The sequence below is a fragment of the Ziziphus jujuba genome, chromosome 7 (assembly GCF_031755915.1).
Source record: "Ziziphus jujuba cultivar Dongzao chromosome 7, ASM3175591v1".
Classification (NCBI taxonomy): Eukaryota; Viridiplantae; Streptophyta; class Magnoliopsida; order Rosales; family Rhamnaceae; genus Ziziphus; species Ziziphus jujuba.
In genome coordinates, this window is record NC_083385.1 from 7,449,786 (window position 1) to 7,475,616 (window position 25,831).

The 25,831-nt window shown below is 32.3% G+C and overlaps 4 protein-coding genes across 11 annotated transcripts; 1 reads left to right on the forward strand and 3 right to left on the reverse strand.

Moving 5' to 3' along the window:
• The first annotated feature begins 63 nt into the window (after nt 1-63).
• Nucleotides 64-6,059, forward strand: LOC107405501 (uncharacterized). Of its 3 annotated transcripts, XM_060818997.1 has the most exons (7): nt 64-318; nt 454-704; nt 983-1,115; nt 1,893-2,025; nt 2,609-2,645; nt 4,084-4,369; nt 4,590-6,059. In XM_060818997.1, the coding sequence occupies exons 2-7, from the start codon at nt 522-524 to the stop codon at nt 4,661-4,663; spliced, it is 846 nt and encodes a 281-aa protein (XP_060674980.1). In that variant the 5' UTR covers nt 64-318; nt 454-521; the 3' UTR covers nt 4,664-6,059. The 3 variants fall into 3 exon arrangements, with proteins under 3 accessions (XP_060674980.1, XP_048335134.1, XP_048335135.1); XM_048479177.2 differs by having other exon boundaries at nt 65-704; nt 4,658-6,059; XM_048479178.2 differs by having other exon boundaries at nt 66-704; nt 4,638-6,059.
• A 1,477-nt stretch (nt 6,060-7,536) lies between these two features.
• LOC107405497 (vacuolar protein sorting-associated protein 52 A) lies at nt 7,537-15,312 on the reverse strand. 3 transcript variants are annotated; one of them, XM_048479185.2, is made up of 21 exons: nt 15,155-15,312; nt 14,598-14,661; nt 14,265-14,359; nt 13,802-13,859; nt 13,555-13,650; nt 13,364-13,465; nt 12,927-13,010; nt 12,574-12,654; nt 12,190-12,333; nt 11,618-11,709; nt 11,174-11,255; nt 10,634-10,816; nt 10,229-10,344; nt 10,068-10,126; nt 9,649-9,749; nt 9,162-9,212; nt 8,761-8,940; nt 8,536-8,670; nt 8,245-8,319; nt 8,079-8,136; nt 7,537-7,991 (listed from the first exon to the last, which is right to left on the reverse strand). In XM_048479185.2, exons 2-21 carry the CDS (start codon nt 14,622-14,624, stop codon nt 7,687-7,689), a joined length of 2,124 nt encoding a protein of 707 aa, XP_048335142.2. In that variant the 5' UTR covers nt 14,625-14,661; nt 15,155-15,312; the 3' UTR covers nt 7,537-7,686. The 3 variants fall into 3 exon arrangements, with proteins under 3 accessions (XP_048335142.2, XP_048335141.2, XP_048335140.2); XM_048479184.2 differs by adding an exon at nt 14,821-14,849 and having other exon boundaries at nt 7,537-8,136; nt 15,155-15,288; XM_048479183.2 differs by having other exon boundaries at nt 7,537-8,136.
• A 2,432-nt stretch (nt 15,313-17,744) lies between these two features.
• Nucleotides 17,745-19,767, reverse strand: LOC107405505 (monooxygenase 1). 2 transcript variants are annotated; one of them, XM_048479186.2, is made up of 6 exons: nt 19,603-19,767; nt 19,379-19,501; nt 19,203-19,253; nt 18,782-18,950; nt 18,433-18,655; nt 17,745-18,346 (listed from the first exon to the last, which is right to left on the reverse strand). In XM_048479186.2, the coding sequence occupies exons 1-6, from the start codon at nt 19,692-19,694 to the stop codon at nt 17,811-17,813; spliced, it is 1,194 nt and encodes a 397-aa protein (XP_048335143.2). In that variant the 5' UTR covers nt 19,695-19,767; the 3' UTR covers nt 17,745-17,810. The 2 variants fall into 2 exon arrangements, with proteins under 2 accessions (XP_048335143.2, XP_015868058.3); XM_016012572.4 differs by having other exon boundaries at nt 19,355-19,501.
• Nucleotides 19,768-22,076: 2,309 nt separating this feature from the next.
• On the reverse strand, nt 22,077-24,332 carry LOC107424268 (monooxygenase 1-like). Of its 3 annotated transcripts, none has more exons than XM_048479334.2 (6): nt 24,028-24,332; nt 23,804-23,926; nt 23,628-23,678; nt 23,207-23,375; nt 22,865-23,087; nt 22,077-22,788 (listed from the first exon to the last, which is right to left on the reverse strand). In XM_048479334.2, the coding sequence occupies exons 1-6, from the start codon at nt 24,117-24,119 to the stop codon at nt 22,244-22,246; spliced, it is 1,203 nt and encodes a 400-aa protein (XP_048335291.2). In that variant the 5' UTR covers nt 24,120-24,332; the 3' UTR covers nt 22,077-22,243. The 3 variants fall into 3 exon arrangements, with proteins under 3 accessions (XP_048335291.2, XP_060675028.1, XP_048335290.2); XM_060819045.1 differs by having other exon boundaries at nt 22,077-22,779; nt 23,780-23,926; nt 24,028-24,329; XM_048479333.2 differs by having other exon boundaries at nt 23,780-23,926; nt 24,028-24,323.
• Nucleotides 24,333-25,831: the final 1,499 nt, after the last annotated feature.

Genomic DNA, 25,831 nt, shown 5'->3' on the forward strand with positions numbered 1-25,831 from the left:
TGTGAGGAGGTGGGGGCTGCTTATGTATATAATTCATGTCCGTATTATGGAGAATGGTCTTTCTTTCCTTCCCAATCTCCATCTCTCTCCCTCTCTCTTTTCTTTTTTTTTTTCTTTTTTTATTTTTATTTTTTTTCCTAACTTTAGCTTTCTTTCACAATTCCCTCCCATTTCTCTCTCTCTTTTTTGATCTCTGACCTAATTGCCTCTCTGATCAATAACCTCCAAATCCACAAGAAGATCAATCTAAATTTGAGTTGGGGTCGTTCTCTTCCTCTTCGATCTTGAACCACCACAAAAAAAGAAAAGAAAAAAAAGGTACAAAATTAGCCTAGATCTAGCTATATTCTTCAAGCTGCAGAAAATTTCATTATTAACAACAACAACAACAAAAACACAAGAGTACATACTTAATAGAGGGGTGTGTTTTTTTTCGCTGACTTTGTTTTGGAGGGTTGAAAGATCGGAAGGAAGGACAAAGAGCAAAAGGGTTTTCTGTGTGATAGTTGAGGTGGAAAAGTATGACTCCGGCTAATTTAGCAGGGCAGTTTGGTGATACAACTTACACTAAAGTGTTCGTTGGAGGGTTAGCTTGGGAAACCCAGAAGGAGACCATGAAGAAGTACTTTGAACAGTTTGGTGAGATCTTGGAGGCTGTTGTCATCACTGACAAAGCTACTGGAAGATCCAAAGGCTATGGATTTGTAGGCTTTCTATTTCCTTCCTTGTCTTTTAATGCATTTATTTAATATCTAATGTATTTTGGTATCTGTATCAGTCTCATTTTCCAATATCTCATATGCCTTAATCTTCCAGTTTTATACCTAGATCTTGAAACTAATGAATTTATATAAATTTTTGTTTTTGTTGTTAGTATAAAATCCGAGATCATATTAAGAAAATGAACATAAAATTCTTGATCACTGCTTTCTTTGTTTGTTTGTCATATATATGATTAGATTGAACTTGGTGTGTCTTTTAGGTAACATTTCGTGAACCTGAAGCAGCCATGAGAGCTTGTGTGGATGCTGCCCCTATGATAGATGGAAGGAGGGCAAATTGCAATCTTGCTTCTTTGGGTGTTCAGAGATCCAAGCCTTCAACTCCAAAGCATGGTATACCACCTTTTTTACTCTTTGCTGCTTTACCTTCCTTTTTTTCTTTTTCGTTTATTTATTTATTTTCCTCCCCCACATAAACTCTCTTTTCTCTCCATAATTATTTCATGTCGTATAGGTTTTGTCTGAACTCATAATTTTCGTTTTTCTATAAAAAAAAAAAGAAAAAACAGATCTCATAAAGTTCCAAAAGGTCTCGCATTTTACTTGTTGCCGTATTGGTTTCTCATATATAACCATTATTAGTGGATGACGGTGCTAATTGTATTAATCCTAATGGTTATGCATATTAGCTAATAGTATTAATCCTACTGGTTATTTGAGATATACAACATATTATTAATTAATGTAATATTCTGTTTTCAAGAAAACAACATAAACAGTGAAACCCATCATGAATATTCCTCCATTACGGACTATATATAAATATGCCTGATCAAATTCTACCTTAACGTTGCTTGGTTTAACCAATGTAAGTCCATTACGAGTTTTTAACATATTAAGTTATAAGAAATTGTCTTTCGCCAATCTTAAGCTAGTTTTGCTTTCTTTTTAATTACAAAAAGAAAACCATAACCCTTTATATCGAAATCATTTCTTAACTTTTGGTAAGTATTTTTCTTTCTATGGATCTTCAATTCTTCTTCTTTAAAGATGCAGTTCATAATTTTAGTAATATTGGATAATAATAAATGTATTATATATATCTATATATATATATATATATATCTATATAGATGTGGTAAAAGTGTATTTGGATAATAAATTGGACAGGAGGTGCAGGAAGGAACTTTAGGGTAATGGGGTCATTTCAGACAGTTGGAGGAGGAGTGGGAACAGCTTTTCCTTCAGCAGCAACCTTCCCTCATTATGCCATCCAACAAGGAATACCTTACAATGTCTATGGGTATGCAAAGATTATAAGTACTACCATATGCATGCTCTCATGCTTTTTATTTACTTTTTTGTTTATTTGTGCATATGGAAGCTCGGCCACGTGCATTGCCAACTCATGCACATTTAATCATATATCTTCCTTCATTAATTAAACTTAGCCCTACTACTACTTTGTCAATATAGAGCACGCTCATTCATCATTAATCTACTTCTATATACGGGGTCTAATCTCCTATACAAGACACTCACGCTTCTTACAGTGACCTAACGAACATATGCTTTTAAACGTATATGGGGTTATTCATGATTAATTACACGCATGATGCTATGCTTTTATAGCCATGTTGATGCTATGCAATCTTTATTCGTATTTATGTGTATATGTATATACATATATATATATATATATATACATCCCAAAAACATATAAAGAGAGATTCCATGTATGCATGCATGCATGCATTTCATTTTGTCGTTCCCTGCTTCATATGCTAGGTTTATCGAATTTTGAACTGCTCTTTTCACAAGTTTTAAAATTTTGTTAACTTTTTTTTTTTTTTTTTAAAACTTTTGTTGTTAACAATATATTTCAGGTACTCTCCATACTCGCCAGATTACACGTATCCTACGGTTTGTAAAAACTCTCTTTCTCTCTCTTCTTCTCTCTCTTGTGCTTTGCTTTTTTTGGTGCTACATTTTACTTCTTAGGATGCGGTTGGAGGCGTACTTTTTAAGCGATAAAGACTTTTCAACTTCCCCCCAAAAAATTATTACGGCTTTGTTTTTATCTCAGTTTTTTTCTATGGTTATTTTCCCTTAAGAAAGTATTTTAGCAGGACAATAGTACCCATCCAACAAAAACAGAAAAAAAAATATATATATCTGAAATTGGACTTTTAAGTACTAACTGAAAATTAGTATTGATTAGGATGTTTTTAGAAAATATGAAATCATACAGAATGTCTTTTACTCAAAATTTTCTGGTAAAATATTTTACAAAATTTCCTTTGATCCAAACGTATTCATGATGCCGCAACTGGTGTGTTTCCTTGGAATATATTTTGCATTTTCCATGGACATACAATGTGCAAGCTTCTTTAGATGAAATCTCACTTTCTATGGATGGTGAATCTTTTGCCATGTTTATTTTGAAAATCTTGATGTTATATTTTTAAGAAAATTCTAGAACCTTTTTTAAGTCAAAGGAGAGAAAAAAAAAATAAAAAATTAAAAAGAAAATTAAAAATAATGATTTCCTAATGAACTCAAAAATTCTGCCGAGAAGTGACGCCTTATAGGGAGTAAGGTTGACGATGGCAACTTGCCGATTAGCGCTCCTCAACCCAAATCCTAATTCCATACTTTTCATTTTGACGTGATATATATAAGATATTAAACATTAGGCATTAACTATATATATATATATATATTTTTTTTTTTTTTTTGATATAAAACTATAGTTGTATAAACAAATATTATTGAAATATTAATTGCGGCTCCTAGATGTACGAGTAAATATAAAACAAATGGTATGTAAAAATATATATATAAAAAAAAAATATATATATATATATATATATAATAAGTGGTATACCGGAGAGGCAGACTATAAATCGTGGCCTAGTCACCCTACAACTCTGCCAGCACTAACATTTTTGTATTTTGTATATGTTAGATGCTGTACGACCAGTCAAACATCCTTTTTTTCTCTTTATATAAATATTATTTAATTAACGAAACATGTGATACACAAAAAAGCAAACCAAGCCTACAATCGAGGTGTGGTCCATCCATCTCCATCCTAAAAGCTTAAAATGTATGCTTTTTTTTTTTTTTTTTTTCACAGTCTTCTATAACATTCTTCACCAACTGTAACCATCATTTCTTCCACTTGTCTAATCTATTGGTCTTAAGGATGAAAACAAAATCGAAGATTTTTTATTTTTATTTTTTTCTTTTCTGGGTTTTTGGAAAAACAGAAAATTGCATGCATGGGAATGATATTGTAAATAGATCACTAATTGGATGGTGTGTTTTGTGTTGTTGTAAATGTGGCGGGTGCATGCAGAGTTACTATGGATTGTATGGAGGAGCAACAAGCCAGTACCCAATGTATGGGACAGGACCCGGAGGGATGGTGACCGGCGCAGCTGCGGCAGCTGCATTCTATCCGTACCTTCAATTCGGTGAAGGGAGTGGAGGAGGTGGTGCTACCGGGTATAGTTCGGGTCAGGGTTATGGAATCCAATACCCGCACCATCTCTTTCAGTACTCGGCAATTAACTCCAGTGCAGCCTACCCACAGCACTATGGTGCTCCAATGTCTCTTTCCCCTTCACCCGCTTTGCAATCAGGTTTGTGTTAATTATAACCTAGAATCTGATCTTTTTTTTTTTTCTTTTTGTTATAGAATAAAAAGCATTAGCATAAAAGCTATAAAAAAAATGTTTTTGCGTTTTCTTTTTATTAAAAACATAACCACTTTGCAGTTCACGTCCTAAAAGGGGTTCTACTTTTCTTATTTTGCCCATATATATATATATATATATATATACTAATACTATTTTGCTTTAGGAAAACAAAAGAGAAGGAAATGGAAAGAGGTACTAATATCTTTGACAGTGTGTTTTGCTGTGCCACAGGCGTAACAATGGCCCTTCATGCACCCATTCCTCACCGCTAGAGACTCATCATCAATCATCATCATCATCATCTTTAAAGTGGGCTCTTTTTCATACACTTCCTCAGCTCAGCAAACCTTTGGCCTAACCATGGTTCACTTCTCTCTCTCTGCCTAACATAAAAGCCCAAGCTCTGGCAATTTGGGCTCTTTTCACTCATAGCAAAAAGAAGCTCCCCATAGGAGCAAACAATCATCTCAAGAATTGAGGTGTCATGCATTTTTCCCCTTTGCATCTTTTTTGAAGTTACACAAAAGGGGTTCCATGAAGGGAACCCCAAGTATATTAACTAACTCGCCAACTCAGGCTATTTGGATTTAGCCAAGTTGGGAAGATGTATTTTTTTTTAATTTTTTTTTTATATTTTCAATTCCTTAGCCTTGGAGAGGCTTTGGTAAAGAAGATAAATCACATTAGCTTTTTAGCCCAGGAGTGGCTAAACAAAGATAAAACCTGGTTTGCAAATATTGTAAATTTCAACAACCCAAAAAGCAAGCCCCTCACTTGGAAATTAATGTAAGTTTCTAAAAATTACTAATCCCTCCTTTTCTTCAGCTAATTACCCTCTGAGATGAAAGAGGAAGTTAGTTTTAGAGAAATCATGGGCATGGAATTGCCCAATTATTTTGGCTGTTAACATAGTCTTAGTCTCTTAGGATTTTAGATGGAGCTAGGAGCTTTCAACTGTTTTCTATAAATGTTTTTTTTTTTTTTTTTCAAACCAACTTCTTTTTCAAAACTTTTTCTTTTTTTTTTACATAAGTAATGTGTCTAACCAACCAACCATCTTCCCTTAGGGTAAGGGGAGAGAATGACTAATCTCCTTTTGTTTCTTTGTAAATTCATTTGAGGCTGAAACTATGGGAGTTTTAGCCCCATTTTACTAATATTAGGAGGGATAGTGTTTGTTTAGTAGCATTTAGGATTTTAGGTTTTAGGTTTTTGTCAGCATCATTTAGAGAACTCCATTGATGGATGTGGAGTCAAAAAGCATCTGCATGTAATCCAATGGGAGATATTTTGGTTCCCTTGGGTTATTCTCCACTAACACACCAACCATGGTTAGGACTTAGGTCAACCCCGCATCACTCTTTTCTCTTCTTTGTTTTGCATCCTCCTCAGCACCTCTTTTCTCTCTGCCTCTGTCACTATCTCTATCTCTATCTCTCTTTCTCTGCAACTTTCACTTGGAGATGGACCTTTGATACTCTTTAATATATGTATAAGCTTATGGTTTGGATTGTAATTAGGAATTCTACTTATGACAATTAAGATTCATTCTCCATCTATGTTGATTGAGAATGGATAAGCTACTTACTGCTATGCGCTTTTAATTTCAGACTACTATGCTTACTTCTCCTGATGCAATTGCTTTTAATTTCAGACTTTATAAATGTCTCTCTAAAGTTCTTTTCGTTTTTTTGGGTGACTTGTCCTTTTGTTTTAATATATATATATATATATATATCTATATATATAAATATAGGCGTACGTTATTGAGAAATCCTGTTGACTACTGAATCCAATTCATTGCCAAGAAAAAAATTTCCTCTTTCGAGTCCAATTAAGCTTTTTTTGATTACTTATTTACAAATGCAAAACCAGAAAACTGAAAGTGGTTTTAAATTTTATCATTGATTTCCCGCCATATTCTCTTCCTTCTTTTAAACAAATGAAACAATCCGAAACAAGCAGACAACTATTAAAAAAAAAAAAAAAAAAAAAAAAAGATCTTTCCATGAAGTAGTGGTTTTCATGACATTGGCAAAACGTGAGAGAGCACATGAAATATGTGGGAAAACGTCTTTTTCAGATTGTAAGTTTAATTGTACATTGCAGACTATAAGGCAGAGATTTCATTGTGGAAAATAGAAGAACAGCAGCCAAACAAGAAAAGAATAATCATGAGAGACAGCCACGATCTCAGATTAGAGAGAGAAAGAAGGTTAATAAAACCCTCATGGATGGCCGTTTTTCGAGAGTTTTGAAGACGCTTGGTCAATTCAAAAGAAAAAGATTGATTCATCAGAAAATTAAAATAATTTTATTAACCTTTTAATTTTTTGTTTCCTTCGTCTTCTAATTATACTGAAACCTGCTTTTTTTTTTTTGAAAAGTACCATTCGGCCTGGGCTTTCGTTGGTCAGACGAGTGCAGTCCAACTCAGCATACAATTGACATATCACAATTACCATACGGAGGGACGGACTTGCTAAGAAAGGGTAGGGACGTACTCTCGGTTTATGGGATTTTTTTTCTTGTGTGGATATATTTTCTAATGAGGATCAAGATTATATTGCCCAAAATATATAAGATCAAGATTATTGTTTATGAATGAGAATTATATATATATAGTCTTTAAGCAAAAAAAAAAAAAAATATATATATATATATATATACACATATAGTCAGTGTCCATCATGACACCATCGTACCCCAAAGACTCAAAAATCCATTTTTAGGTTAACTATTGATAACATAGTCAACAACCATTAAGCATTTGATAGGTATCCTAAAATTAATTAAGTTAGGAATTCCTTGCTTATAAGTATTTTGTATTAATTAACACTAAGAATTCCTTCACAAGGACGTATATATATATATATATATATACACACACACACACACACATAGACGTTTGTAAACACATCAGTTTATCTTTTTGTTTAAGAGCTAAAAGTAAAGATCAACAAACAAAGGAAACAAGGGAATTAGCGCAAAAACGGTTTAGTACAATCCTAAGCTAAGCATTTTCACCATTTTCTTAACGCATACAGGCTTCAAACTGATATTTAAACAATGGAAAGAAAATTTGATACACTAAATAAATAACAAAACCATAGCTATAAATCAGTTGCTTTCACACTATCATTTATATATATATATATATATATCCAAAAAAAGAAAATGAACGCTGTTCGCTCTAGCTACAAAATCAACTATTTCTTTAAAAAATATCCAAATTCAGATTAACATGATTGCTGAACAACTTAGAATGTTCTGGAGTATTTCTTAATTTCATACATAATAGAAGGTATGGAAACAAGATCCTTGTTTAGTGCAGAGCCACCAACGATCTTCTTGATGCAATCTGAGAATCTTGTATAATAAAGCAGCAGCTGGGTCATTGCAGACCTCAAAATGTCCATACCACACAAGAAGTTGCTGAAAGAAGTTATCACATCTTTGTGCATCAGCTCGATAGCAGCTTTCCATCTGCTTGCAAAGTCCTTTACGAGTGGCTCAACCTCAGCAACTGTTATTGGCTTCTCAGTATTTGCATTCGGGTCCTCAGCTGACACATACCATTTGCATATAAATCCATTGTGATAAATAATATAGCAGACTGTTACACTACCAAAAGAGTTTGTTATATACTTACAAGCTCGGGTTTTAACAAATCTGATTAAATCACTGAAATGCTCTAGCAGCAATTCTTCCTGCAAAAGAAAATAAATGAACTCGCAGAGTAAAACACAGTTTGTTATACACAAATTTTTTATAAGCCCGTTTTGCAGGTAAAGGGTTTAGAAGGAACAGTATGTTACCACAAATAATGCAGTGTTGCTTTTCAGCAATTCCTCAAAGTGCATTTGAATTTTCCCACCCTCTGGGCCAGCTTCCTGAAATTCAAATTACTAAAAGTAAGATAGAAGAGGATGGAGGATAAATATATTCAGAAGTTACCAAGAAACCAGCTGAGAATTCTAATTATCTCAAAAGCCTTTCAACTTGAAAGAAACTTGCCCCACATTATTTTTTCAGCAAAACATTTAAATTCCATTTCAATGATAACATAGATCCTTAATCCAAAGAATAAATTGACTTCTAACTGTTACCTTCAGCACCGCAATTGTCATATCATAGTTGTTTATCAAAAACACAGTTTGCGATTTGGGTTTTGGAAATGTTTTGGCAAGCTTGATAAGCAAATCATCAATAGCCATTCTCAGACGTTCCAAATTTAGCTCAAGCTGCACATATAGAAATGATACTTCAATTGATTCAACTGAATAAGAACTTTAATCAGTAAATATTTAATGACTTCACTCTCCAAATCCAACCTGTCCATCTCCGTATTCGACATTGAGGTGGATAAGTGAAGCTGTGAACTCAGCATAACGCCTCATGACATAATGGGGATGAACATCATCTTCCCACAATGTCTTCACATTTGCATTACGTAGGCTATTCAGATGCATGTCAAATACCATCTTAAAACGAGGCCATAGCACAATGTTGACCTGCCAAAATAAGAATAGGTCATGGTTGCACAAGGTGTTAAGATATGGAAGATCCACAATAAAACTACAGAAAGCTTTCAGAATTATTTACTAACCAAAAGAAAAAAGAGAGAAACCAATTTGGCTGCAATTTACTCTCATCAAGTCTTCATCCATATTATTATTATTTAAAAAAGTTACCCCACCTTTAAAAAAAATTAAAAAAAAGAAAAGGCACAAACCTTGTCCAAATATGAATCCAGACATGGAATCCTACGTCGTGACATGACGAGCTGCAAAGGGTTCAACAACGAAATTAATATTAGCCAATTACAGACTTGACAATATCCATGTTGATTTAATGAGTATATTACATACCCAAACCATGAAAAGTAAAAAATCCTTCCATATCTAATCACAATGTTACAAGCAGTAGATAAGAGTAACACATTGAATTTCTTTTAATGTGTTTTCCTTGACTCAGAATCACCTTGAGATCTCTTTTCTTTTTCTTGCTCCCTTTTTTCTTTTCTTTTTTTTAAATTTTAAAAAAAGACCTCATTATGTTGAAATACATGAGTGCATAACAAGCAACCTGGAGATCCAATATCTGACAAACAGTTTCAAGATCCTATGCCCAAGGAACATGACAAACAGTTTGAAACACAACTGTAAACATGCTTAGATTCAGACACATAAAGCTACAATCTTCACAGCTTGGAATTTTACCTGATGCTGGTGAATGATAAGAATCATAAGCATCAAACCAATAGCATCATAACAATTTGGAAGTATTGAGTTGAAGTGTTCATCAATGACGGCAAATGGGCCTGGCATCAGAAAGCAAAGAAGAAGTCATAATGGTGAGCTAGTAGTTAACAAAAAATTATCACGGGTCTTCAATCCCACATTTTTTTAATTATCTGAGGAATACAGTAAGTCAGTGGTAGCTAATCAGTGCTACTTAAATCAAAAACTGCACAAAGCATTTAAAGTCATGGTTAAAATAAGCACTAATCAAAGCCTGATCATGCAGGATGTTGGGCAGTTTGATGGGAAACAGATGAAGCTTTATACTCTTGGGTTTTTTGGGAAACAAAGGGTGAGTAACAATAACTCAGGTAGAAGATGAGGATATTGATCTTTACCGGCAAAAATATCATAAAATATGGATTCTTCACCAAAGAAATCATCACAGAAATTAAACCTGCATATCCCAAGAAAAATGTTTAGCAAGCAAATCATCATGGACAAGTTTTCCTTGAGCTTTTAGAAAACAATATCAAGAGCAGTGCAAACTGTAGCGTACTCAGACGTAGCAGTATCCATAAGCAGCTTGTGCAAGCTCCTAAAAAGGACTTCATAAGGGTACTTGCTGGAGCTGGCTTCAGCGATATGTGGAATTAATGCAGGTTCATCTATTTCCTGAAGCAAAGTAGAACAAGAAGACTTTTATAAAGGCTGAGATGTATCAATATTACTGAACAAACCAAAATGATGGAGACCAGGATAGACTAACTATAGGTTCATGCCACGAGTTGCGATTAGGACTTTTTTTTGGTAATAAGTTGCAATTCAGACTTAATTCTATGGTTGCAGTGCAAAGTTAAATATAATTTTAACATGAATTAACTGAGCAAGAGAAGAAATATATCAGAGCAACAATGCAGTGGAGGGTCAGGAGGAAGAGAGAGTAGGATCATTTCAAAAGGACCTTTAAGATTTTTATCCTATCCCCAAGAGCATAAACAGCAGAGCGATTCTTCAACGGTTCTCTTCGACTTGAAAAAAGACTAGTATTTCTTGCCTCTACACCAATCAAATCATTGGATGTTGCAATATCCAACTGTAGTTTCTCCAGTGCCTGAATATATGCCCGGAAATGAGCACTTAGGACCTGCAAAACATACAGACATACTTGAACATACTCTAAAACAAATTCTGAGTTATCATATGAGCTAGTATATGCTAGTATCCAGTGTTCCAACTAACAAACAAGCCTTTAAATATTGGGGACTAGCTGTTCGCAGGCAGCATGTTTCTATTTATAATGATAGGCCTTGTTGGTATGAAAGGCCCCTTTAGTGGGAAGCTGAGAAAATTTAAATGAAGGCTCACACGAGCAAACTATGAACTCCTTTTGTAAGAAATCCCCTAGGACTAAGCTTCTTAAGGTTTGTGCACAAAAGCTTATAAAGCAAGTGACCACTCCCAACTCATCATTGCAAGATAAATAATAGAATACAGTACTGACCTTGTTCATTGTGTCAATGTATGCTCCACGGACCTCAATATATATCTCCTTGCCATGTTCCTTGAGGAAGGTAACAATGTATCTACATATCCATTTTAAAAGCTACTAGATTACAAAATGCCCACAATGCACAAAATTTTTATCTAATTGACTTTTCACTTAAAAGTACCAAGCATTGGTTGAATTGTAGTTCTGGTCTAATAGTAAATAAAAATTAATAAAGAGAAACAATTGATAACAAATACCAGCAAGAAGAAAAACAGTGATAACCACACCAAGTTAATAAATATGGTAAACAAAAACATCTGAATCAAGCAACACAGTATGAAAAGTACTGGGAATCAAGAAATGAGATTAAATAGAAAATAATTTCAAAATGGAGGAAACAACATCAAACTATAAATTTATAAGTTATATCAACAAAATTATCCAGAAACCACTCACTTGTATTTTAAAAGAACACTCTGTTGAAGTATCTGGATATTCGTCTTCGGCTTTCTGAGTGAGTAAAGTTTCTGAACAATGAATTCGAATACCTACAGGAAATAAATATGGTTCAAAAGACCTCTCATTAATTAACAGCTCATTAATAAGAGCATCAGGATTTATGTAAACATTACATGACAAAATGACCGCAGAAACCTATCCAAAACTGACATATAAATTGCCATCAGCAAAAAAATCACTACAAAAGCTCAACAAAGAAAGATGAGTCTAATACCATGAACCTTATAGCTTCAATAATGTTAGTTTATCATCAAAACAGGAAGCAATAAACCTATGGGGTTGAGTAGGAATCTATTCAAAACTCAGTTACTAAGGATGGACATATCTAATTTATAACAACCAAGTAACCATGAAAATTGTTATCTGTAGAAAAATATCCTTAGGCATGCACAACTGCTGGCATGGATTACATACACATATGCAAGATAATACAGAGGCAGTGCCAAACATACAACTACACCATCAATTAACTAATCAAAACCAGCCATTATGCAACTTCAGTTAACAACCTTTGAAACTGCTTTTTGCCGAAGTTTTTCCAACTCAGGTTGAACATCTTTGAGAGCTTTCGAAATTTTAACCATGGGATCCACTTCTACAAACTTCAACTTCTTACTGAGAGTCTCAAGAGTTCTCATATATTCATCATTGACCTGGATAACAATTCCATAAAAGTATGTCAACAGCGATGAAAGAAAGGAAACATGTATTCCATATTCACCAAGCAACCACAGATGATGAGTATAGCCGATTAAGTTTGTCTAAAAGACTTGCAAAACATAAATAACAAAAAAAGTAATAATGTCAACTATGATGATAATGTTAATGATGATGATGGCAATGAAGAGGACAACAAAATCGAGACAAGTAGAGTTACACTAAAAAAATTGTACCTCTCCATCAATAATAATGTCTACCATCCTTGGAGGGACTATAATGTCCTCAACAAAATTTGCCAATTTTGACTCAGCCACCTGTTGAGAGAACATAAGTCATTCACATAGTAAGATATAAACCTATTGATAAATTATAAATAAGACCGAACAAAGAGATGCAATTACTCTTTTCTTTGCCAACTGAAGTTTAATACGATAAGAACATGAAAAAACATGTACACATCACAGGCACGCACACATATAGAATATAAAACTACGGGGCATGTGAAAATGAGATGATATGCAAATCATGTCATCTTTCATACAGTCAATCCCATGCCAACATTAACATAGAACAGAGCTGTTCATACCTTGCGATTCTTCAGCTTTAGACCCATATCCATCGATTTCTCCTGAAGAATTTTTATGTCTGAACTAATAGAACCAATTTCAGCCTGGAAGAGTTTCTAAATATAAGTAATCTTGATAATGGAAGAACAATTTGAACAGAAAAAAAAAAAAAAAAATTCTTTAAAACGGAAAAAATAAATAAATAAATAAATAAATAAATAACTAGGCTATCAAAATTTCAACAAAAGAAAATGATAAGCAAAATGTAAAAACAAGAAATCCTGATACTGCATGAATGAATCTACATCAGTCCAACAAGCAACAAGAATTGATATTATTTAATATGTAGCATGTGAATGAAAGTGGTGTCACTGTTCATACATGGAGAGAGGACAAAAGTCTCACTCTGTGTGCGTATATAAGTTATTGAGAAACTGCGAATCAAGAATCAAAATACCTGAAACCCACTGAGAAGGGTTTCCATCTGTGACAAGATGCTATCACAATCACGAATCTGATCATGGAGAGATACCAAATTATCACTTTCTTTTATGTAGTCCTGCATTGTTGAAATGGTCACAACTTAAAATACAGACTAACTATAAAACTGTTGGTTGCAAAGAAAGATTCTCAAGAATAACTACAGACCTGAATCGAGTCCAGTTCAACTTGTCGAATATTGTTCTCAACCCCCTTAGTATACTCCCGTAGTTTAGTACCTTTGGACAGAATATTTGCAACTACCTATATGAAACCATCATAAGCAACAAACAAAGAACAGAATCAATAGATACTTAAAAGGTGAAATGGGTAAAAAAAGAAAAAAGTAAAGAGATACAATAAACCAAGTATTGTATCCTAAAGAAGCATCAATAACTTGAATAATCTTACTCACATCATCATTTTTACATTCTTCCAGTTCTTGCTGTAGTCCTTCCAATGATATGTCATCACTGAAAAAAAGGGAAAAGTGATAAATGGATTATCTTCTTTATATGAAACACTCAGACAAGCAAATAATATTAATAGGAATTTGTTCCATCTGTTAAGGAATTAATCTCTCAAGCATTCTATGTGATCATGAATTCTAAGCAGTGCACTACATAAATAGTTTTACTTGAACCTCACATCTAACACAGCCCAATTCTATCCATATGGCAAATGAAGTGCACTGCCATATCATTTTGTTTGCATTTATGTGTCTATAAGTATTATTTCTTTGTATATGCCGCATCACCAGCAGCACATTAGCAAACCATAAGGTTGTCTATATGCAGAAGGTACAAACAAATTAGGGGATGAAAACTCGCAAGAAAAGACATGCATGATTCCTCAAGCAAGGAAGCCCATAAATATACCTGCTTGCATCTTCCTCAACATTCAAGTCCCCAACAAATGTACCCAAATCAAAAACATTTTTCTGAGAGTCATTACTGTCCTGATAATGGTGACCCTGCACTCAAAAGTACAGAATCCAACAAAATGCAAACTGGTTAGACTCAACATAAATGACCATGATTTAGGAATTTCAAATCTATAACAAGATTTCAGGCTCTTCCATATATATATATATATATATATATATTTCTTTGTACATGCACGTGTCTACATAAAAATTAAAACCACAAATATAAACAGATTTTTTTCACAAATTCATAAATATTGAAATGCATTAAGGAAATTGACTCTACCTGTTTTTCAATTCCCATATCGGCCATCTTGTTCAAACAGAACAAGCCCAGAGCAGATCCACACCTACATTAGAAATTAAAAATAACCTTTCAAAAATAATATGAGACTTGAAGTACAACTTTTTTGTTCTTTAATTTTCATCCAAGTTTCAATTTATTCCTTGACATGTTCATATTAAGCAATTAGATACTCCAAATTTGACTTGATAAACCACATTTTTACCGAATTATAGGTTAATGCGACAGGGGTTTCTGAAAAAAAAAGAAATTAAATAAGAGTGATCAAGAGGAATTTCCAGCTTCAATCGCCATTAAAGATAAACTCACTGAAAATTTGTACCCAAGACAAAATGCAATATCAAACAGAAACACAAAATATTGATTCGAATGAAACATATAAGAAATAGGATAGGTAAAGTAAGAAGAATGGGAGTAGTGGCTTCAAAACATCTTTATTGTAGGGGTTTAATCGAATCGTACATACTTGTTGATAAACAATAAACCTTGAAAATCAGACAGAAATCATCGAAGCCTCTTCGAAAACAAGTATTTCTTACCTTGTACAAGACGCTTGAGTTTTGACACTTTAGATTGATCTAAATTTCTCAACTTCGATTCAGATCCAATGACCATCGCCCTGTGTTTTCTCGTTTCCAGGTGTTCTCATCGTTCAAGTTTCTCAATTAAGCAAGCTTTGCAAAAAATATTATATATATATATATATATATATATATATACACGCCCCGGTAAAAAATATCAGACACACACTTTTGACTTCTTTTACCTGAGCGATAATTTCATAAGGTAATTTATTGTTTAAACTTTTCTCACATCTACCATTTTATTTTTATTTTTTTGCACAATTTTACCTTTTTAGTTTGAGTTTCCTTACATGTTATCTCTTTTAAACACAAATTAAGTAGATTTCCAAAAAAAAAAAAAAAGAAAAAAAAAAAAAAAGGAAACACAGATTAGGTAATCAAATTTAAAATGGAAAAGTGAAAGGACCAAACCATCCATCTTATTTAGGAAGACACCATTCTTTTTAAAAAAATAAAAGTACAAATAAAAATCTCCATACAAATTGTAAAAACCTTTCACCAAAAACTCACCCGTTTTTTAAGATTTATCTTGCAAACGTGCCAACATTTATCTGTTAGATGTGTAAATCAACTACAGGCACCCTTGAACTTAAAAAAAGTAATAATAATAAAAAAAAAGGTAAAAATAACATTGTAATATTAATACTTAACAACAGTATTCTTGATCTGTGATTTTCTTTATCCATAAATTTTGAAGGCTATGTTAAGAATTGTTGGTTTGCGAGCTTACCTAGATTGAATTTTTATTTATCATTTTTGTCTAGTTTTTATTTACACCAAAGAAACTTATTTAGATTGCTTCGAGATTCTTGATGACAATTTAACCCAAAAAAAAATAATAATAATAATTGCAACCATAAGCCAGCTTGAAGAAGAGAAAATGTCTTTTTAAGCCAATGAAGAGCATAGAAGATAAAAAACTTGTTTGTCATAATTTCATTTTCGCCCCTACATTTGGTTTATTGAATGAATTTTTGGCAAATGGTTTTCACAATTACTGTTTTTATGCCTTTTAATTTCATTGTGTATTTTATTTAGATGGATATTATGGTTGTTTTTACTTATTAATATTAAATATAAGTACTTAATTTATGTTAAAGAAATAATACTTTGTAAAGAAATTTAATCTAGAAGGTGTATTTCTGTAAAAAAAAATAAAATAAAATGGTAAATATGAAAAAGTTTTTAAATTAGGAGGCAAGTTTTTGAAATTATCCCTTATAACTATTTATTTTTTGAAAAATAAAAGAAAAGAATTTTCTTTTTTATTTTTTCCTTCCTGGTAAAGAAACAGATGATAGATTTATGTCAAAACAGCGTGTGACGTGTCTCTTAGTATCACTTTAAAAACAGGGTTAATTGCTCTTAAGTTGCATATTTTATTTTTAAATATAAAATATTTTACATTAAAAATTTAATTTACAATTTATTTCACCAATTCTAAAATTGACCAATAAAAATTTAAAAAATAAAAAATTACTTTTTTATTAATTAATTAATATTTTTTCCCTCTTTTTATTTGTAAACCGAAAAAAAAGAAGTTATTTTTTTAATATTTAAATTTATTGTTATCAATTTAAAAATTAAATTAATGTGAAATAAATTGTAAATTAAAGATCTAAGGTGAAACATTTTAACTTTAAAGATCTAGTGTGTAACTTGACAAAAATATAAGTTACTAAAGTGTAATTAACCCTTAAAAGCATTCTTATTTTGATTATAAAAAAAAGTAATCTATTTGGTTCGGTTAAAATCAATTTTCTGTTTTGAAAAAGAGGTCCTTGGTCGTATTAATTTTATTTTCTATATTAAAAATTAAACAAAAAAATAAAATAGTGTATTACAAAGAAAGTATTTGTTCAATTAAAAATTAATTTGTACAAAAACCATAAATATAATATGAGATTTTATTTATGCTTTACTGGTCTTATTATCTTCTTTTTACTAATTTTTCTCTCCTCGTTGTTTGTTCCTCTTCTTTATTTCCAATAAATATTAAATTTAAATCTATTTGTAGATTTTTCTACTAAAAAAAAAACATTTGCAGATTTATAACAAATATGTTTGGATTTTATAAATAATTTTACTTCCATCATCAACAAATCATTTTTCCCCAGAAGAAAAATGAAAGAGTAATGGATGTTACTTTCAGTATCAAATATTGGATATAAATAATAGATAAATTTTTGTTTTAAACAAATTTTAATTAATATTGGCACATTCAAGTTGGATCTTTGAAAAACACAGTGTTTGTTGTTTTAAGTTGTCATTTTTTGCGACTTCTGTCGTAAACTTTGCATGCCTTCTTTTTCCTCCGTTACAAGTTGAACTTATAGGCAAGCATAGCCATAGGGACACATAAGCAAATCTCATTCCCTTATTTATTTATTTATTTTGGTAAATAATCTCATCCCCTTATTACTAAACAAGTCTAAAGCAATCTAACAGTTTAGCATACTTATATATAAGCAAACGCTCACTCTCCGATTACTAACCATGTCTAAAGCAATTTACCCAAAAAAAAAAAGAAGAAAAAAACCAGGTCTAAAGCAAACAAATGTATATCATACTAAATTATACCAAGTTAATTGCTTAAGGATTAAGATTGGATTTACAGACGGCCACAGTCATAGCGAGTGTGACGAATACGGTCACCAAAGAGAAGGACAATGAGTGCGAGAATCAAGAGCTTCAAGGGCTTCAATGAAGTTCCAAACAGCAAACCAGTCAGATAAGTTTGAGCAGACAACCTCACCAACCTCATCCTCCGTTCTTCCACATACGCATCAACTGCTTCTCCTGCTTTCTTCTGTATGATTTCCCTTCCATTTCTTTCCAAAACACCACCCTCTACTCCAATCTTCTGAGCCAAACACCTCGCCAGCACGATTGCATCTTCGAGAGCCGCCGACCCACCTTGTCCCAGAAATGGACCCATTACGTGCATCGCATCCCCAGCCACTGTGACCGTTCCATTTCTGAACCTTCCCAATAATACGTCCCAAGGTGTTCTATATCTCAAGTGCGTGAGGGACAAATAGGATGTGTCGCAATCTTCTACCATTTTCGCGATTTCGTTTGGGAAGCCATTGGTTTTATCCAGAGCCATTTGTTTAATGAGCTCTTGGTCGTTCAAAATATTCGCATCTGAAAGTTCTCATCAAAAGAACAATGGCGTTTTAGACATCCATCATTTATCATCAAATGCAAGCTAAAAGAAAGATGAAGGGTACCTGTCAGTGGAACAAGAAGGAACCAAAAGAGCAGGTTCTCGTTGGTTGGAATTCTTCCGCATACACTGTCGTTTCCATGTGTTCGAACAAACTCAGAAGCACGACCGTGACCATTGGGATAAATTGTCAAACCTCTAATCCCACACTTGGGAAAAAGTTTCTTGGGCTTTAGTTTTAGAAATTCCGCCACTACAGAATTGACTCCGTCGCATCCAATCAAAACCTGTCGGTGTCATGCATTTCTCTTTATCTATTTCTTTGAAAATGGAATTACAGTAAAGAATAAAGCATATATATTTATTTATTAGAAAAGTACCAGAAGTAATAGAGAAATGGTGAAAAAGTGTACCTTTGCTTTGACTTTTCGTCCATCAAGCAATTGAAGAATGGGATAAGAAGTTAAAGGGTCTAGTTTGAGGGACACAATTCGGCATCCAAAGCGTATTGTGCCAATAGGCAGATCTTCAGCAAGCATTTGGATTAGATCACTCCGTTTAACACAACGAGCTTCCCCAGTCCTACACATGAGCAAAAAACCAAATACGAATTGGGAAAAGGAAATACAATCTATTCTCTTTGTGAACTATTAAAAATGAACATATAAAGATTCACGTGCTCTGTTATTTCTACTTTACGAACAGGGTACTGTCAGGGACTCTCAAATTTGATTTAGCAAATTCCATTAAAGTCGAAATTAGAACAATAATTAGTGCACTTTGAACATAATTGAACATGAAATTGAGAAAGAAAGGGCACATGGGGAAACTTACGAGAGCGGCGATGCTTGTTGCTTATGGGTATCCAGCCATATGTCTCGTACTCTGTTCGTAAACACAATAATAAGATGATAAAAAATCAAAGATTTAATAAGTAAAAAAACTAAACACTGCTTGAAGGTTGTTGAATAGGAATAGATGAATACACTTGAAGAGGAAGAGCAGTTTGCCTGAGCTTCGAGCCGATACCCAGTTGGTCGAGGGCACGCCATCCATTGGTCAGAATTCCAATTGCTACTCCTGAAGTACGCAGGGTCTCTGATCTTTCCAAAACCACACTTTGTATACCCTTTCTGTAGATACACGGTTATGTTATTCAAACAATAATAACCAAATTCAGATATGCACATGTATGACTGAAATTCCAAAAAGTAGAGGTACCGAAGAGAGAAACCTGTGAAGAGCAAGGGCTGTGGCAAGGCCGCAAATACCAGCTCCAACTATTACTATATCGATCTCTTCGATTTCAATACCATCAGCATCCATTTTTTTTTTTTTTACCTTCCTTTTTTTTTTTTTTTTTTTTTTGTCTCTTTCTACTAATCTTCTTCTTCTTTTTCGAATCTGAATGGATCGCCTCGTTGCATTTATATTATCCTCTGGCAGTTGCCTCATCAATGCATGCCCAAGTGGCTCTACTTAGTTGTATCCAACAGTTGACTTGTTACTCTTTCCTAGTCTCTTTATCTATCTTGTCGTTTTTCACCGACTTGCGTGGATAATTCTTTTTCTTCTTGTTTAGTTTAATAAACAAATAAATAATATTTATTATTTAGCCATCTGTACTAATTTTTTTCTGACTACGCTGCTAATTTATTGGTTAATTAGGTCCCCAATCCACAAATTCAACCAATCAGCATCATGCAATGTCGTCACTGAAACTTTCTTGGCAGTCAAGCAGGATTGCTGTCTTGCAGAGGAGGAATTGTGGTTAATCAACTCGTTCAATTCTTTAAGGCTCGTCGCATTTATATTGTTTTTAATATTAAAGTACCTATTCTTTATCTAGAAAACTATTTTTTAATCGATGCATGCAGTGACGTCAAACTTTTATTTAATATATATATATATATATATTAAAAAAATATAGGCATGTCTAGTGTACCAGAAGTCCCTGCCCACGGTGAGGTAAAACACAACTGACAACGATGTTTCAATCCAAAATTAATTAGCAATAGATAAAGTTTCTTATGATATAGTTTCTTTGAGTTTTCTACTAATAAGAGACTTTGTTTTTATTTTCTAACAAAAATACTACTTTTCAGCTTTTCAAGAGCTTTGTTATTTATTTCAGCAAAAAAAGAAAAAAGAAAAAAAGAACTTTATTATTAAAAATTTATTAAATTTCATCAGGGGAGGATCTAGGATTTGGGGGTCTCAGTCTACTTTATAAGTTAGTTTCTCTATAAATATTTTAAAAAAATAATTAATAAAATGAACAAAAAAATAATTTTTATTAAATAAAAAAATTCAAAATTACATGCAATAATACTCTCACACTTTCAAAAGTTCCTTTAAAATTTACTTTTCAAGGATTTTTAAATTCAAAATTAGTAATTAAATTACTATAAAAGTTGTTTTAGCATGTATTTATGTTTTGTATATATTCAAAAAGTAAACGTTAACCATGTCACAATTTGAACCTTTACTAGAAGAAAACAAGATAATTATGGTTGTAATTTTTTTTTTTGAAAAATTACAATACCATTTTTAGAAGCAAAAAAAGGTAATTATGGTTGTAATTTGAAAAAAAAAAAAGAATTTTCTTTTTTAGCTTTTCCTTCCTGGTAAAGAAACAGATGATAGATTTATGTCAAAACAGCAAAAGCGTGTGACGTATCTGTTAGTATCACTTTAAAAACAGAGTTAATTGCTCTTAAGTTGCATATTTTATTTTTAAATATAAAATATTTTACATTAAATTTTAATTTATAATTTATTTCACCAATTCTAAAATTGTTCAATAAAAATTTAAAAATTAAAAAATAGATTACTTTTTTATTAATTAATTAATCAATTTTTTTATTTGAAAATTGAAAAAATAAATTTAATTTTTTTAATATTTAAATTTATTGTTATCAATTTAAAAATTAAATTAATGTGAAATAAATTATGAATTATAAATTTAATGTGAAACATTTTAAATTTAAATGTTGAATACGTAACTTAGCGAAAATATAAGTTACTAAAGTGTAATTAACCTTTAAAAGCATTCTTGTTTTGATTAAAAAAAAAAAAGTAATCCATATGGTTGGGTTAAAATCAATTTCTGTTTTGAAAAAGAGGTCCTTGGTCATATTAATTTTATTTTCTATATTTAAAATTTCAAAAAAAAAAAATAGTGTAGTACAAAGAAATTATTTGTTCAATTAAAATTTATTTATACAAAACCCATAAATATAATGTGAGATTTTATTTATGCTTTACTGGTCTTATTATCTTCTTTTTACTAATTTTTCTCTCCCTGTTGTTTGTTCCTCTTCTTTATTTGCAATAAACATTAAATTTAAACCTATTTGTAAACATTTGCAGATTTATAACAAATTTGTTTGGATTTTACAAATACATTTGGATTTTATAAATGATTTTGCTTCCATCATCAACAAATCACCTTTCCCCAAAATAAAATTAAAAAAAAAGAGTAATGGATGTTACTTTCAGTATTAAATATTGGATATAAATAATAGATAAGTTTTTGTTTTAAACAAAATTTAATTAATATGGGCACATTCAAGTTGGATCTTTGAAAAACACAGTGATTGTTGTTTTAAGTTGTCATTTTTTGCGACTTCTGCCATAAACTTTGCATGCCTTCATTTTTCTCCGTTACAAGTTGAACTCAAAGGCAAGCATAGCCATAGGGACATATAAGCAAATCTCATTCCCTTATTACTAAACAACTCTAAAGCAATCTAACAGTTTAGTATACTTCCATATAAGCAAACTCTCACTCTCCTATTACTAACCAAGTCTAAAGCAAACAAAAGTTTATCATACTTATACCAAGCTAATTGTTTTAAGGATTAAGATTGGATTTACAGGCGGCCACAGTCATAGCGAGTGTGACGAATACGGTCACGAAAGAGAAGGAAAATGAGTGCGAGAATCAAGAGCTTCAAGGGCTTCAATGTAGTTCCAAGAAGCAAACCGGTCAGATAAGTTTGAGCAGACAACCTCACCAACCTCGTCCTCCGTTCTTCCACATATGCATCAATTGCCTCTCCTACTTTCCTCTGTATGATTTCCCTTCCATTTCTTTCCATATCACCACCCCCTACTCCAATCTTCTGAGCCAAACACCTCGCCAGCACGATTGCATCTTCGAGAGCCGCCGACCCACCTTGTCCCAGAAATGGACCCATTACGTGCATCGCATCCCCAGCCACTGTGACCGTTCCATTTCTGAACCTTCCCAATAATACGTCCCAAGGTGTTCTATATCTCAAGTGCGTGAGTGACAAATAGGATGTCTCGCAATCTTCTACCATTTTCGCGATTTCATCTGGGAAGCCATTGGTTTTATCCAGAGCCATTTGTTTAATGAGCTCTTGGTCGTTGAATATATTCGCATCTGAAAGTTCTGATCAAAAAGAACGATGGCGTTTTGGACATCCATCATTATCATCAAATGCAAGCTAAAAGAAAGATGAAGGTACCTGTCAGTGGAAAAGGAAGGAACCAAAAGAGCAGGTTTTCGTTGATTGGAATTCTTCCACATACAATGTCGTTTCTATGTGTTCGAACAAACTCAGGAGCACGACCGTGTCCATTGGGATAGATTGTCAAACCTCTAACCCCACACATGGGAAAAAGTTTCTTGGGCTTTAGCTTTAGAAATTCCGCCACTACAGAATTGACTCCGTCGCATCCAATCAAAACCTGTCGCTTGATGCATTTCTCTTTATCCATTTAAATGGAATTGTAGAAAAGAATAAAGCATATATTTTTATTAATTAGAAAAGTCCTAGAAGTAACAGAGAAATGGTGAAAATTTGTACCTTTGCCTTGACTTTTCGTCCATCAAGCAATTGAAGAATGGGATAAGAAGTTAAAGGGTCTAGTTTGAGGGACACAATTCGGCATCCAAAGCGTATTGTGCCAATAGGCAGATCTTCAGCAAGCATTTGGATTAGATCACTCCGTTTAACACAACGAGCTTCCCCAGTCCTATACATGAGCAAAAAACCAAATACGAATTGGGAAAAGGAAATACAATCTAGTTTCTTTGTGAACTATTAAAAATGAACATATAAAGATTCACGTGCTCTGTTATTTCTACTTTACGAACAGGGTACTGTCAGGGACTCTCAAATTTGATTTAGCAAATTCCATTAAAGTGAAAATTAGAACAATAATTAGTGCACGTTGAACATAATTGAACATGAAATTGAGAAAGAAAGGGCACATGGGGAAACTTACGAGAGCGGCGATGCTTGTTGCTTATGGGTATCCAGCCATATGTCTCGTACTCTGTTCATAAACACAATAATAAGATGATAAAAAATCAAAGATTTGATAAGTAAAAAAACTAAACACTGCTTGAAGGTTGTTGAATAGGAATAGATGAATACACTTGAAGAGGAAGAGCAGTTTGCCTGAGCTTCGAGCCGATACCCAGTTGGTCGAGGGCACGCCATCCATTGGTCAGAATTCCAATTGCTATTCCTGAAGTACGCAGGGTCTCTGATCTTTCCAAAACCACACTTTGTATACCCTTTCTGTAGATACACGGTTATGTTATTCAAACAATAATAACCAAATTCGGATATGCACATGTATGACTGAAATTCCAAAAAGTAGAGGTACCGAAGAGAGAAACCTGTGAAGAGCAAGGGCTGTGGCAAGGCCGCAAATACCAGCTCCAACTATTACTATATCGATCTCTTCGATTTCAATACCATCAGCATCCATTTTTTTTTACCTCTTTTCTTTTCTTTTTTATTATTATTATTATTATTATTATTATTATTTTGTCTATTTCTACTAATCTTCTTCTTCTTTTTCGAATTTGAAATGGATCGCTAGTCGCATTTATAGTATCATCTGGCAGTTGCCTCATCAGTGCATGCCCAAGTGGCTCGTCTTAGTTGTATCCAACAGTTGACTTGTTACTCTTCACTAGCCTCTTTATCCATCTTGACCTGCGCGGATAATTCTTTTTCTTTTTGTTTATTTTGATGAACAAACAAATAATATTTATTATTTAGCCATCTGAACTATATATATATATATATATATATTTTTTTTTTTTTCTGATTACGCTGCTAATTTATTGGTTAATTAGGTCCACAATCCACAAATCCAACCAATCAGCATCATGCAAAGTCGTCACTGAACTTTCGTGGCAGTCAAGTAATTCTTTAAGGCTGCTCGCTTTTATATTGTTTTTAATATTAAAATACCTATTATTTATCTAAAAACTATTTTTTTTAATTTGAAACTTAGAAAATAAAATTCAAGTAAACAACTAGAAAAAGTTGTTCTTTAAAAATTGTATGATCGAGTAAAACTTTGCAGTAGCATAGAAAATCGACGCATGCAGTGACGTCAAAATTTTATTTAATATAAAAAAAATAAAAAGATGCCCACGGTAGGGTAAAACAACTGGCAATGATGTTTCAATCCAAAATTAATTAGCAATAGATGAAGTTGCTTATGATATATTTTCTTTGAGTTTTCTACTTATAAGAGACTTTGTTTGTATTTTCTAACAAAAATACTATTCTTTTCAGCTTTTCAAAAGCTTTATTTGTTGTTAAAAATTTATTAATTGGGGTCTTACGCCTAGTTTATTAGTTAGTTTTTATTTTATTTTTTTATAATAAATATTTTAAATAGATAATGAATAAAATGAACAAAAACAATAAATTTTATTAAATAAAAAAGTTTCTAAATTATATACAACTATACTCTAATACTTTTAAAAGTTTCCTTAAAATTTACTTTTCAAAAATTTTTAAATTTAAAATTAGTAATTAAATTACTACAAAAATTGTTTTAGCATGTAAATATATGTTGTATATATTCAAAAAATAAATGTTCAACCATACCACAATTTGTAGCTTTGTTAGAAGAAAAAAAATTAATAATGACTGTATTTTTCTTTTTGAAAAATTACAATTCCATTCTTAAAAGCCAAAAAAAAAAAAAATTATGTTTGTAACTTTTTTTTTTTTGGGAAAAATTATACTATCATTCAAAGATATTAATTACTAATTAATACGAAAAAGTTAAAATAAAAAAACACTCATCTTATTGCTATTTTTAGTTGGCAATTTAATATTTTAATTTTTTAAAAATAATTAGAAAACATATAAAATATTTAGGAGAGCCAGACCATGGGCTGGTGTGCAATTGGTCACGGCCAGCCCTGGATTTCATACTGCTAAGCAACAGCATATTTATTTTTCTGTTCAAATGATTAAGAGCAGCGAAAGTTTGGCATCGCGGTAGGTTCATTTGCTAATCTATTGCGGAGGAACACTGGAACATTATTGGGTTCCATTTAATTGATAAAACATAAAAGGACCGATTAGCAAAACAAAATATATGGTTTTTATTCAATTCATTTATACACATTCCATAGATTCTCAAATTTATGGGTAATAGTTAATTATATATTT